At 36.7% G+C, this 13,908-nt stretch overlaps 1 protein-coding gene across 11 annotated transcripts in view; it reads left to right on the top strand.

Annotated features, from left to right (window-relative positions):
• doc2b (double C2-like domains, beta) overlaps positions 1-13,908 on the top strand; it is a 274,263-nt gene that overhangs the window by 51,017 nt on the left and 209,338 nt on the right. For all 11 annotated transcript variants that reach the window (XM_051895445.1, XM_051895446.1, XM_051895451.1 and 8 more), the window contains 2 exons: positions 9,355-9,453; positions 9,837-10,004. In XM_051895445.1, coding sequence (XP_051751405.1) covers positions 9,355-9,453; positions 9,837-10,004 — 267 coding nt within the window. The remainder of the gene's footprint in view (positions 1-9,354; positions 9,454-9,836; positions 10,005-13,908) is intronic.

Below are 13,908 nucleotides of genomic sequence, written 5' to 3'. Positions count from 1 at the left end.
GAGCATCTTGCAGTAAGGGAGGAGGAAATATCGCAAACTCTGACACTTTCTTGACCCAAAGAATTATAAAAATGTGTTCTCATCTCATACAGCAGAATTAGAAGTGGTACAGTCAAAATGCTGCATCTGTAACTGCATGAGAGAATAAAATATATGAGTCATAAGTTTGCCGCTGACATATTGCAATGCTCTTCTTCGGTTTTAATCCTTTATTTAACATCACAACCGACATGACATAACTGAAATGCACAGAGTCAGATATGCAAATTATTGTTTTGACGTCAATACTGGGAAATAACCTGATTTATTAATAAAGTCTTGTAAATGCAGTTTGCTTGCGTTGTCGGGCTACTGGTTTGCATGTAAACCCAGAAAACAGGTTATTTCAATAAGCTGATTTTTGTGAGTTATCAGCGAACTGGTGTGCCTGTAAACGTGCTCATTGATGCTTCTCTAGACTCTGCCAGCCAGAGTCATTTCTGTATACTCATGAATTAATGCTAGTGGGTTAATCAGGCTAAACGTATGTAAATTTGTAAAATACAACTCATTGGAATTTCATGAAAATCCAGCATCTGGCAGCCATAACAGATTTGGGATGATAATGCGCTGGTCGGATGGGTAATGAGCTCTTATTTAGAATGTCTGATCACAAGGGAGTCTTTGACAGCGGTGAATCCCATTTTGTCTGAGAAAAATAAAACTTTAAGGCACGTCTTGAATTGATGGGCTCTGAGAGTTTCCCATAAATGTGTTTCTAGTAACGTTTATGTTGGTGACAGAATTTGAAAAAGAGTAATATATTTAGCTCATGTGAATGTTTTGTTTGAATATTTTATATGGATGCAAAAAAACTAAATATTCTCAAAATCAGCTAGTCATATGGTTGCCTGAATAACTGATATTCTGTATAATTTGCCTGGTTTCAGGATCAGTTGAACCTGATTGGATGCATTTTTCAGAGGGTGTTTTTATAAAACACATTGTTGTGCGCAATGGAACAAAATGCAGGGTTCTTGAGAATAAAAAAACAACTTTTATAACAGAGTTTTACCATGCTGAAAGTCTAAAACAGCATTCTGTTAGCACAATAATTAAATAATCATTGCTAAATTTATCAATACAACAACACAAAATTTAGATAAAGTGCTGTAGTCAACCACATTAATAGACTTTTCGACCAACATGACCCATCCCTAATTTTTGGTTTCTTTGTTGGGAGGTAACACCTGTTAGTGAAAAGCTGCAATCAAGCAAAAGATGGCTCAAGTAAGATATGGAGTAGATTATTTTTCTGCTTTTTAGAAATAAAAGACCTAAAAAGGAATCATTATTACAGATATTCTTCAGATGATATTAGAAATTGTCTGGGTATTATTGGGTAAGGCCTTTGGGGAGGTCAGAATTGATTATCTTTTAGTTTATTAACAAGTTCTTCTCATCATAGAAAAAGGATTATTGCTTGTAAACATATATTTTGGTCCAGTGTCTTGTGGTGAAGTGTTTAAGGCTGTAAATACTTTAGTCACACTATAAAAGCACACTGTTCTTCACTTAAGCACATATTGATTCTAGAATTTAATTTAATTGTACCAAATCGGAGAATTAAATTATTCCCCTAAATCAGTTCAAAAGAAGCCTCTTGTTTCCTGCTTCCTCATATACCAGTACTGTCACATTTATGTGTATCTGTAATGCCTTTTTATTTCCTGTGCGGAGGTGCACGACATGTGTTAAAAAAATAGACTATACACTCTCCGAAAAATGGCACAACACCATGGCAGTACATGTACTAACACTACCGTTCAAAAGTTTGGGGTCAGTAAGTGTAAAGGATCGTGTGAAACTGAAAACTGAATTAATAGCTGCTGAGTATTCAGCTTTAATATCACAGGAATTTTAAATTTTAATTTTAAAATATACTCATATAGAAAACAGTTAATTTTATTATTTCACAATATTACTGTTTTACTGTATTTTTGATCAAATAAATGCAGCCTTAGTGAGCACAAGAGACTTCTTTCAAAAATATGAAAAAAAATCTTACAAATCCCAAACCTCTGAGTGGCTGTGCATATGTCTAATCTGCACCCCTTATGGTTAAATAAGGTACACAATTTTTGCTGGGTACTGAGAGTATATAGTGCTCTTCAGTATATACTGAAACCTCAACCTGAGGGCATGTGGGGGTGAGAATGTTTAACCTTACAGCGAAAAAAAAACAAAACAAAAAAAAACAACAATTTAAAACTTAAGAATTTTCATACTTATTATTCAAAGTTCAGATGGTTCAGCTGTTATTGATGCATTGTTTGGCTTTAAGAATATTTATACACTGTAAGTTCAAAAGGTCATCATGATGGTTTGTACCTTGGGCTCAAGCAGGTTAACCTCGGAGCTGGTCATTGTTTCTGTGAGCAGCTTGTACCAAGGTGAGCATTTACATGTAGTTAATACACTTTTTGTCATTGCAGAACAAAAGTTTTTGGTAAATATTCTAGCTTATTGATAGAGCTGACAACAGACATTTTGACTAGCGTTGATTATGTCTAGCTGATCAAAAAAGTTGAGCCCCAAATGACGCACTATACACTATGCACACAACCATGTATTGTATAAATTTATAAGCTTATTTTGTCATTCAACATCGGAGACTGATAGCCCCTCTTCCTGTGTCAGTTGAGTGTGTGACGCGTCCAACATTCCACACTTAATTTTTTCGGTACTGCATCATCCGGGCATTTAAAGTGTACTTTTTTTTATTTGTAATTTTCGGTGTGAACGCACTACTCTCACTATTTATACTACAAAACTGCGTAGAATAGTGCATAAGTACTCAAACTGGGATGCACCTAAAGTCTCCCGAGGGAAATGTGGTTGCATGGTTGGCTCAAAAGCAGGTATTTCATTTACGGCACTATGCAATCATTTCTGTTGTCTCCGACAAAGGTCACTGGCTGTTGTAAATCTCTGCAAGCTTTTCAGTGTCATCAGGGCACTTATATGATTTACTTACACGCTGTATATGATCCAATGTAGAAACTATTCATCTAACTAATATGCAGGAAGCCAATTTGTTGTCATGTGACGAGAAAACCATAAAATGGAAATTTATATTACAGAGCGGACTCTTATAGATCATGTGTGTCAAGGTCAGATCTCTTTAAAATAAAATCTTTTTATGACACGGTAAGGATAGTTTAATATGTTTAATGGTATAATCCCAAGACAACATTATTTTTTGGAAATATTTTTTAGATTAAGTATGTAATATTTTATATGTGGTGTGTAAATCTTTTTTTTTATTGTATCATAACATGATGTACAAATAAAAATGTACAAATCCAACATAAACAGAATTACATTTTTAACTTGGCGCATGTGTCTAGATTTTTTTTTATAATGATATTGGATGTCTTTTTATGTCACTGACCCAAAAACATCATGGTCCAGTGGTGCGACAAGTATAAACACTGCAAGAACAAAAAAAGGTATCCCTAATCAAATGGTGTCTGTAAACCATTTGTTAATGATAAGGATACATACAGCAATTCCACATTAATTTGATCTGCTCCACACATCTGCTTCATGACTGAAGCCCTGTGGATGCCTCTCCCTGTTTGACCGAAAGTAAACAATCACTTCATATTTGCAGAGACCTTTAACTGTAAGTCTAGTGACATTTCAGTTGGCTGCTATAGTACAGTCAGCTGAAGTACTCTGGCCCTAGCAGAGGTTAGTTTTTCTTCATTCTGTTGAATGGCCTCTGCTGTCACTGCTGGTAATGTGACTGAACGTTTCTGAATATCAGGAGCAACTGTAAATAACAGACTGAGGAAAATTACAATCGTCTGTACGGGTCAGTTACAGATGGTGTCTAGGTAGAGATAATAGTACTATGCTATTTTATTTAAATTTTGATGGTTCAGTTGAAATATCCAAGAAGTCAGAACTCATTTTCAACATTTTCACAGATTTCAGTTTACAAAATAGGTTGGTGGTGTGTTTTTTTTTTTTTTTTTTTTTTTTTTCTTCTTTGCTATTATCTGAATAATTGCCAGGAAACTCTAGTGGATGTTAAGTAAAGTTAGGCACGCAAAATTGGAAACACTTCAGGAGTTTCAGTCATCATCTGATTAATTGAATTCTACAGGATTTCTGAGAGACGTTTGTGTTGCGTTCTTTAACAGTCCGCCTGGAAACAAAGCTGGGGTGACGCCAAACCCCCTCATGGAAGAAGAAAGCCGTTGTGTTTACAACTGTGACAGTGAGCGCTTATTAGAATCAACTAAACGCTGGATTTTCAAAAGTATATGAAGTATGTGAAATTTGCAGCATAGACTACAGAATACCGCCAAGAGTTTTACACACCAGTCTGTTATTGTAGGGACATCTATGTTACATTTTCACACCCCTAACTACATGTCAGTCAGAAGGCCTTTGGGCAGTTTCTTGGCTAATGAAAGCTGCTGGAGTCCAGACCTTCAGCGGTCAGTCTGAAGGTCTGGCTATGCGAAACTATATTATGGTATAATATAATTGATTCATCAGCAGGATAATTTGTTCTTTTTTCCACATCTTAGCTGGTCAGGGTGGGAGATCACTTAGCTGATCCACTAAACCAGCTTACTGTTATTCAAGTCTTGTGTAGCCAGACCTTTGAATGGACCTCAAGGTTTTGTCCATATTGCAGTTTATTCTGAAGGCAGGAAGAGCAAATTGGCTGACATGTAAAGTGATATCCTCATAAGCACTTGCTATGTCAACTCGATATCTTATAAACACAACTTTGTTTTCAGACAGACTGATTAAAAACATCATATGCAGGTAGCTTAAAGTCACCATGAAATCAAAATGAAGTATCCTTATTTTTGTATGAAATATTGTTTTTTTATATATATATATATATATATATATTTCATACAAAAATAAGGATACTTCATTTTGATTTATCAAATTTTATTAACAATTTAAAAGAAAAGACTATCACAACTTCTGTTTCATGCCGACTTTAAACAAGCAATCACCTTCAGTATGGTTCTTATGGTTTAAGACGTTTAGTTTCCTGCACCAAGGGATTTTTGAAGAGCACAACACTCTTATGTCAGGTTCAGACTACTGTTTGACGTAGGGAGTCATGTGATTCATAAATGACAATGAGCATCGGGACACAAAAATCGATCGTTTCATCTCGTATAGTGTCTCATAGTGGATGACAACCCACGATTTCATGACAAAAAGACTAGGATGTTTACTTTTTTTAATAATTTAAACTTTTTAATAAGTGATTTTTAAGTGAAATTTGACTTTTTTTGATTTCATAGACATTTTTATAGTACAATAAACAGTTCTGTTATTGGATTTGACACTTCATGTCCAGTGCAAAATCTGGGTCCTTAATCAAAACCAGTTAAGAAATAGTTATTTAAAGTATCTTAATTTATTGTTTCTAGAAAACCTCCCTATTGCATTCGGGTCAGTTTTGACCCAGAAGACATTAAAAAAAAAAAAAAAAAAATCATAGTCTGTGTCCAAAGCCATTTGTAGTGGTGTCTGAAACCATAGTGGACGTTATCCGCACATTCACTCGTTCAGTCCCATAATTCACCTCAATAACGAGTGTGCAACTGATGTACACTCAACAGCTAGAGAATACCCATAATAGGCCTGTCACGATAGTCGATATATCGACTTATCGCACGATATGATATATGACCTCGATAATTTTTGGTGATGCGATATATTGCCCATTTTGTTTACACAAAAATAAATGTCACCGACATTTTGCTGATCGTGCTGCCTCTGTCATCTCGTCTGCTCTCCGAGGCGAAAGCGGGGCTCAGCTCCTTCGTACACAGAGCTGACATCGACAGGCGGAAAAATGTGCCATTCGAGTCGTTACAGTGTTTTCCTGACAACTACAGGCAGTTTGGAAGAATAAGTGCAAATGCGCTGTTTCCGCAATCCACTGGTGCAAATATAAACATAACAGCGCGAAATGGTGCACACTTACAGCTAGTTTCACTCAGGACGCGGCAGTCGCGAGTGTCTAGTTCGTTTTCATAGGGAACGCGTTTTTGCATTCCATTGCACCGTTTTTCCATGGAAACGTGTTTGTTTGACTGTTGCACTCGCGTCTTTCGCAGCATCTCGTGCATGACGCGGCGCTAAAATGCGGCGCTCAAGTTCATAGAAGTTTTTCAAACACGCCTCTAGAAAAAAGATACCTCAACAGGTCATATCTGACTGCTAAATCTGTGTATTTGTTCATATGGACATCTGACAATAGCGTGCACCCTTACTTTACTGAGAAAATAAGGTCAAAGAAAAACCTGTAGATGGAAAATCTCCATATAAGTGCCTTTTGTGCATTTGAAAGTGTTTTTTTTTTTCTTCTACTTGTTATTTTGCAGTTTGAAGCGTAAAAAATAATAATGTTGAATAAATAATAAATAAACTTTTGCTAACAAAAGTTTATTATTTATTCAACATTATTATTTTTTTTACGCTTCAATTCCAGTAGCCTAAATATAGTCTAAATATTCTTAAGAGTTAAGTTCATTGTCATTTGAAAGTGTGTAGGCCTACTTGCATTATTATGCTGTTATATTATGATTATATATTCAGTGGCATAAAATTGTCTTAAAATGACAATAATATCGCATATCGCAGTTATTTCTGAGGCAATATATCGCACAACAAAAAGTAGTTATCGTGACAGGCCTAACCCATAATGCACTGAGGTTCGTGCTAAATAAGTTCCCTGAATCATCCATCCATCCAATTTCCAAACCGCTGGTCCAATGTGGATACAGCATAATATCATACAGGTATAAATTCCTTTTTAATTGATTATTAAATTGTTTAAGGTTTATACATGCTAGTTTCCATTACAGAGTTATACTGGACCTGCCAGTTGTTAAGTTTCAAATGAGTATTAAACTGCAAGCCCAAACTATGCAAAAGCGGAGGCCCTTCTGGCGCACTCAGTGTCTGAATTCGCTCACTTGTTTTCATTCACTCGTTTTCATTCACTCCTTCAAGTATACTAGTAATGTATGGAATAGTGAATGAGTATATAGGTAAGTGGGCGATTTCGGACACAGCTATTGTTTTTAGTACAAACTTGGGAAATGGGTTAAGACTTTCAAAATAAAAGCAATTTGTTTTTGTTTTTTTTTGTTTTGTTTTTGTTTTTTCCAGATTTTTTTTAAAAAAGTATTTTAGAGATAAAACCAGTTGACATTGTAACACCTATTGTGTTGCAGGTCAGTTTTGACTTAGTATCAACTGAAGCTTTACACATGATTTAAATTGTTTGTTAGATTTGTCTCAGAAGTACTTTTGTAAAATATATTTAGCCTCTTTTCCATGTCTCACACACATTTTTTTTTCTTGGTAAACATGAAAATGTATGCACAAACACACTATAAACACATGAAAAGTGTTTTGATGGTTCATACAGTAGATCAGGGCAAACCAACCCGTCTGTGTAACAATGATTCAGCATGACGACAGAATTTGCTGCTCTATAGCTGTTTTCATCAAGCCAGATTGGAGAGGTGGGTGGTATCAGACGGGTGGTATAGAGAATGAGAGAGAGAGTCTGTGACAGGACAGGAGACAGGTCTCTCTCTCTCTCTCTCTCTCTGACTTGCTCACACACACCACAACACTGCACCTCCATCCTACTTTCTCTGATTGAAACCATGGCAGATGGGGTGCAGCAAATTGGAAGGCAGAACGGTGCTGATCCGAAGCTTGCCTTTTCTCTCTCCGATAAAAATATTAATTTTCAGCTTGGGCTCAAGTCGCTGATCGGGGGCAAGCGTGTTCTGCTGAGATGATGAAGGCTTTGGAAAGACAGCCAAAAGGTCCATGTCCACCTGAAGCCACTCAGAAGTTCCTCACAGTATCCTTACCTGCCTCTGCTCAGAAAATAAAAGGAGAAACAGTGGAATGAAGAAGTGAATGATAGTATTGTAGAGGCACACTCATTTTTTGTCTCTCTGTCCCCATGCTTCTGTTCTACTTATTTTTTTTCAATTTACCTTCTTGCGTTGCCCTGAGCCGTTTTACAGATTGGTTGGGAATGAATGCATTAATGTATTTGATGTTACTGTGCTGTAGAACAGTGTTTCACAAGTGGTGGGTCGTGGAATGACCTAAATGTTCTTCTGATGCAAGATTTTTATTTTGAAAGATACATGTGAATGCTGTTGAGACTTCTATCAGATGCAGTTTAAGTAAACTGTGTCTGAGAAAAACATTTTGTCCTGAATCAGTATCTGTGGTCAGATGAGAGATTTTTGTAAATTGTTACGAAATAAAAAGTCTCTCACCTCAGAAAACAAACTTTCCTGTCCTGTCAGATGTTATACTGTGCTCACGGCGCTCAATCTTCAATTGCATGTACAAATATGCAGGAAAAAAAATGAAATTAAGAGTATGCAACTTTGTAGTTATGTTGTCAATTAGTAAGTCATGAAATTACCATAAAATGACCAATAAATTACATAACTAGTAAGTCATGTGTGTGATAGGAAGGATTTGCATGTTCATTCATCAGGATCAGTGTCCATATGTTTCATTAACAGATCATGTTAGTATTGTTATTTACCATGGTAACAGTAGTTTTTGTAATCTTGACCCAAAATACCACTTTATTTTCACTTTGTGTTATTTTCTATATTTTTGATGACTCTGGTGGCTCATACCATCTTACTAACTTTATTGTATTAACAAAAACTAGTTTGGGACTGCTATTTAATAGCCTTACCTTATACTGTTTATCTGTGTTTAAAGGAATAGTTCACCCAAAAATGAAAATTCTGTCATCATTTACACACCCTCAAGTTGTTCCAAACCTGTATGAATTTCTTCTGTTGAACACAAAAGAAATTATTTTGAAGAGTGTCGGTAACCAGTTGATGGACCCCATTGACTTCCATAGCATTTTTTTTCCCATACCATGGAAGTCCATGGGGTCTATCAACTGTTTGATTACCCATATTCTTCAAAATATCTTTTGTGTTCAGCAGAAGAAAGAAATTCATATAGGTTTGAAACAACTTGAGGTTGAGTAAATGATGAAAGAATTTTTATCTTTGACTACTACTCCTGTTAATGTTCATACAGACCTCTGTGTATCCCTGTGTATGTACAACGCTATGCTTTTTATCCTGCATCACCCTCTGTTGCTTTTTACTCTTGTCTTATTAACTTTCTCACATTTTGTCTCTCTCTCTCTCTCTCTCTCTCTCTCTCTCTCTCTCTCTCTCTCTCTCTCTCTCTCTCTCTCTCTCTCTCTCTCTCTCTCGCTCTCTCTCTCTCTCTCTCTCTCTCTCTCTAAAGTTTACGTAAGTGAAAGCGATGGCAGTGATGGCGAGCTCAGTGAATGCAGCAGTGACAGGAAGACCTTCACTTCTGAGACCGATCAAAGAAGAGATTCCGGTAATACACACTTACTGGAAATTCACTGGCAAATACACACAAACTCTCCCACCCACACAAACTTAAACAACTCCGTCTGTCAGATCTACCATGTTTCACAGTAAACGCAAATCCCCCCTAAAGCTCAGTATTGTTTTACAGCTTGATACACAATTTTTTTTTTTTTTTTTAAATAAAAGCCCAGTTGAACAAAATCTAAATTTATAACTGCTTTGTGTAATTTCTGTGCTACTAGTGCCCCAATACTAGTGTGGATTGTAAAAAAATAATCACTGTTTCCATATAAATTTTCCAAAAAAAAAAGCTTAAACTTTGAATTTAGATTTTTCTTTTGATTTTGAATTTAGAAGAATGTTTTTAATTGAGAAAGCCTTTGTACTCAGAATCGAGTGGAGGCCAAGTGCAAACACCCCTGCAGTCCAGCATTACCAGTTCAACTACAACTAGCTTTCACATGGAAAGCCCTTCCAACTTGGTTAGCGAGCAAAACAGCAGCAGTTTCAACCCGGGTCTGGAGGAAGACGCTATGGACCATAGTCGACCCTTACCAAGTGAGTGGCCGCACACACGCACACACACACACACACACACACACACACACACACACACACACACACACACACACACACACACATTTACTTGGCTATCAAAATGGGGACGTTCCATAGACTTCTATTTTTTTTTTTAACATCTAAAAAATTCGGGGAGTCGACCCGAGTTTGACCAGTGTATAGGCTGTTCCCCTATTGCCAAATCATACACAACCATGTCACATAGGATAGATCTATGAATATTATTATAGCCCAGTGGCTGCAACCCTACAGCGTGCGCATACACTGACACACACACACACACACACAAATACATACAAATACATTCTCTAGTTGTTTTTGTTGATAGGAATGGCTGTGTTGTTTTCTGCTTTTCACCAAATCATTTGCACACTTGTCCTTTATTTTCTTTCTTTTTTCTATCCAAAGCTATAGGAGCAACATTGAAAGCTCCGGTCTCTGTGTTTAGCTCGAAACCTCATGCAATTGCCTCCGGTTCGCCATGCAGTACAGTCGTGCCGTGTACCAGCTGCTTTGACACGTTTATCAGGTTAACTGACTCGTAATGTGTGCAGTGCCTCAGGACCTCCTGAGTGTCCAAACTCGCACAGTGTACGCCCGCCTTAACTGTAACACAATTTTCTGCATTTAAAAAAAAAAAAAAAAACATTATTTTTTACAATTGGTAAGCCCCCAAAAGGAGTTTTTATGTATTATGTTTTAAGATGGCAACTTAATGGTCTTTCTGAGATGTTTAGGAATCCTCTGTCTGCTCTTATTTGCCCATAGTATGACCCTTGTGTTTTTCAGGTTAGATCTGTCATTATTAGCTGCTTTCATTATCCACCTCTGTATCTCTGTTCTCTGTCTCCTTAAGGAAACTAAATTCCCACTTTCACTGGTATAAAAAAAACCCCAAAACGAATAGCCCTCATTATTCCAATGATATTGTGGGACTTGCTCGAGCGCTCTCCAATTTGTACCGCTCACTTTCAGAGATAAGAACTCTTCCCTACGTTGCCTCTTCACAGGTTTCTGCAAGCATAGCATGAGGCAGTCTTTCTTTCTGCCCTCTGTGTTAATGATAAAATGTACAAATGTCATTGCACAATATAAAGGAAACAAAATTAAAGCCTTTTACTGTCTTAGTTATGGGCCAAGCACTGAAGTTGTGTGTCCATGCTATTTTTGTTGCCATTCTTTTTTTTTATTATTATTCTTCTGGCTGGGAGTCTATGGCAGTCCCCAGAATTTTTCTTTTGCTTCAAACTTTTAAACCTATTTGGTTTAAAAGCAAAATCCTTCTTTTTCTTTCTATCTTCCTCTTGAGTTGGTGAGAATGGGTGTTTTTATTTCTCCTCCTTGTGCAGTCTTTAAAACACGATTTTCACATGATGTTCAGACTAACACCCTGCCCTAACCAGACATGACGCCACAATATGCGATAAAAGGTATCTTTTTCATGTTAATCAGAGTTTTTGTCCTAACCAGACACAATGGCAATATGTGATGATTCTATTTTAGAAATGATTTCTATTTTTCTGCGATGTCGCGGCTGGAGCAACAACAAACTAGGTATGAAAATGATAATCTCAGGTACTGTTTGTGTGCTTTATTTAAGGTTAAAAGTGTCTAATGTGAGTTTGAATATCATCGTGATCTTTATAGTCGTACTGAAAGCGACAATGGAAAATTCACCTCAGATCTTGTACATTAATTAAAGGAAAGAGGAATGTTGAAACTGCAAACTCAGTCTAATCCAACAAGTCTATTCTATGACAAAGATTGTTTCAGTCACTCAGTATGTATTTTAATATGGTGTAATATTTATGAGTTTGATTAAATTGCAAATCTCTTGCAAAGAGAGACTGCCCACACGCTCTTCTGATTGGCTGTGATTTTTGATGGATTTTGTTGCATCTCGTAGTTGAGTCTGGTGTGGACTGACAAATTGCTTGTTGCTGGAATCTGGAATCGCTTTGCATCTGGTTATAACACAGTGTAAGTCTCACAAAAGTTAAAAATTCAATTCAGAAAAGAAAATTCTGTCATCATTTACTCACCCTCATGCTGTTCCATATCAGTGTTCTTTCTTCTGAAGAACATGTGAATAAATGTGTCAATGTTGTTTTGTCCTATACAATAGACTTCAGTGGTCACTAGAACTGTTTGGTTACCACCATTCTTCAAAATATCTTCTTTTGTGTTAAGAAAGTAAGTCATACACATTGTAAAATAAATAAATACATTTCTATTTGAGTGTTCTACTTCAAAATTTTGTATTTAAACCAGTGTGTTCTCTCATCCAAGGTCAGGCCTGTGTGTTTTTTGTTTGAACCAGTGTTTTGACAGCAAATGTTGTTTTAGTTTTAGTCATAGGCCCTGTCCCAAATGGCATCCTAAACACTCATGGTCTTCCTACGAGTCCACACTTTCATGATGTAACGCCGCTTTGACTGTCAGGAAGAAGTCGGCTGCGAAGCTCCCTTCAGTGCATGCTCAGCAAAAGTGCGTATCGAGGGCGCATATGGACCGCAAAGGGGGTGCTCGTGAGCACACTTCTGAAACCTAAAATGACAAATGGGACACCCTACGGTCTCGTGGACTTAATGGACATGCACATGTGACAGCCATTGTAAGTCCACAACACTGTAAGTGCATATAATGTGCCATTTGGGACAAGGCCATAGACTTTTGACTAAAATGCCATTTAGTTTTAAGCCCTGTTCACACCTCCAGCGACTATGTCGCTATAGTCTCTGTACTGTGAAGTCGCTTGTGGGCGTTCCTAATGCTTTTGCTCTAATGTTATTGGTAGGCTGCACGTCTGGCCATATCTATAGAAAATGCAATCACAAGTGATATATAAACTAAGATATCATTCTTCATATCATAGGCTTAAAAGAATTAAAAGTAACATTATGGTGTTGAAGAGTGTTGTGATATAGCAGTGCTCAATGCATTCAGCCATTAAATAGATTAACAATCGATCAAGCAACAAATTAAACTCACTCATACTATCAAAAATTACTAAAACGTTATTTGAATTTGACAAATAATCAATTTTGTTGTCCTTAATAATCAACATAATTCAGGGGAAACAGTAGGCTAATATGAACTACAGCAGAAAACTGCTCACTGCATCATATAATTAACAACACACAAACTATCAATGTATGAATCAAACTCACTAAGACTGCCGACAGTTTCTTTTTCATGCATCATTTTATTATGTCCATGTATGTGATTACAGTCAAATCATATAAAGCAGTGAAATTGCTCCAGAACTATGTCCTGTCTGTCTTCCCTGCACTCGGGACGGTGATGTGAGCTCCACTGACAGTCGTCACTCCTATTGGTTGTCGCTCATGAAATTTGCTTATCATTTGCATAAAGTTTAAATTTTTGTACTTTTGTCATGTGTCTCACGTCGCTTGACATGCGTACATTCTGTCACCAACAGTCACCGTCACTCGTGTCGCCGGAAGTTGCCAGTGCTCCATTGAAATGAATGGATCATGTCGCTGCGTGTCGCTGGTGGGGCTTTAGTCATATTTTAGACATTTGAATTGTTTTAGTTTTAGTCGACAAAATATCATAAGATTTTAGTCTACTGTAGAATCTAATGGGTTTACAAAAACCTAATGGGTTTAGTTAAAATGTAATGCATTAAGAATTTCTCTAAAATTTCCAAACCCATTATATAGGCTACTTCTGGAGAAAACCTATATTAACCAGTTATTATTAATAATATTAAAATTTGAACATGCAATACAGACTTTTGCAGCAGGTTTATTAGGCTGCTGTCACTTTAAGACTGAAATCTGGGATCCAATACATTGATGCACATCCGATGTTCTCACAACTGTTTACGTTTTCTTACGACATAACTGACTGTGTTTAC

The sequence above is a fragment of the Ctenopharyngodon idella genome, chromosome 5, assembly GCF_019924925.1.
Source record: "Ctenopharyngodon idella isolate HZGC_01 chromosome 5, HZGC01, whole genome shotgun sequence".
In the NCBI taxonomy this organism is placed as follows: domain Eukaryota; kingdom Metazoa; phylum Chordata; class Actinopteri; order Cypriniformes; family Xenocyprididae; genus Ctenopharyngodon; species Ctenopharyngodon idella.
Note: the sequence above shows the minus strand (reverse complement) of the source record. Positions and strands in the feature narration are given on the sequence as shown.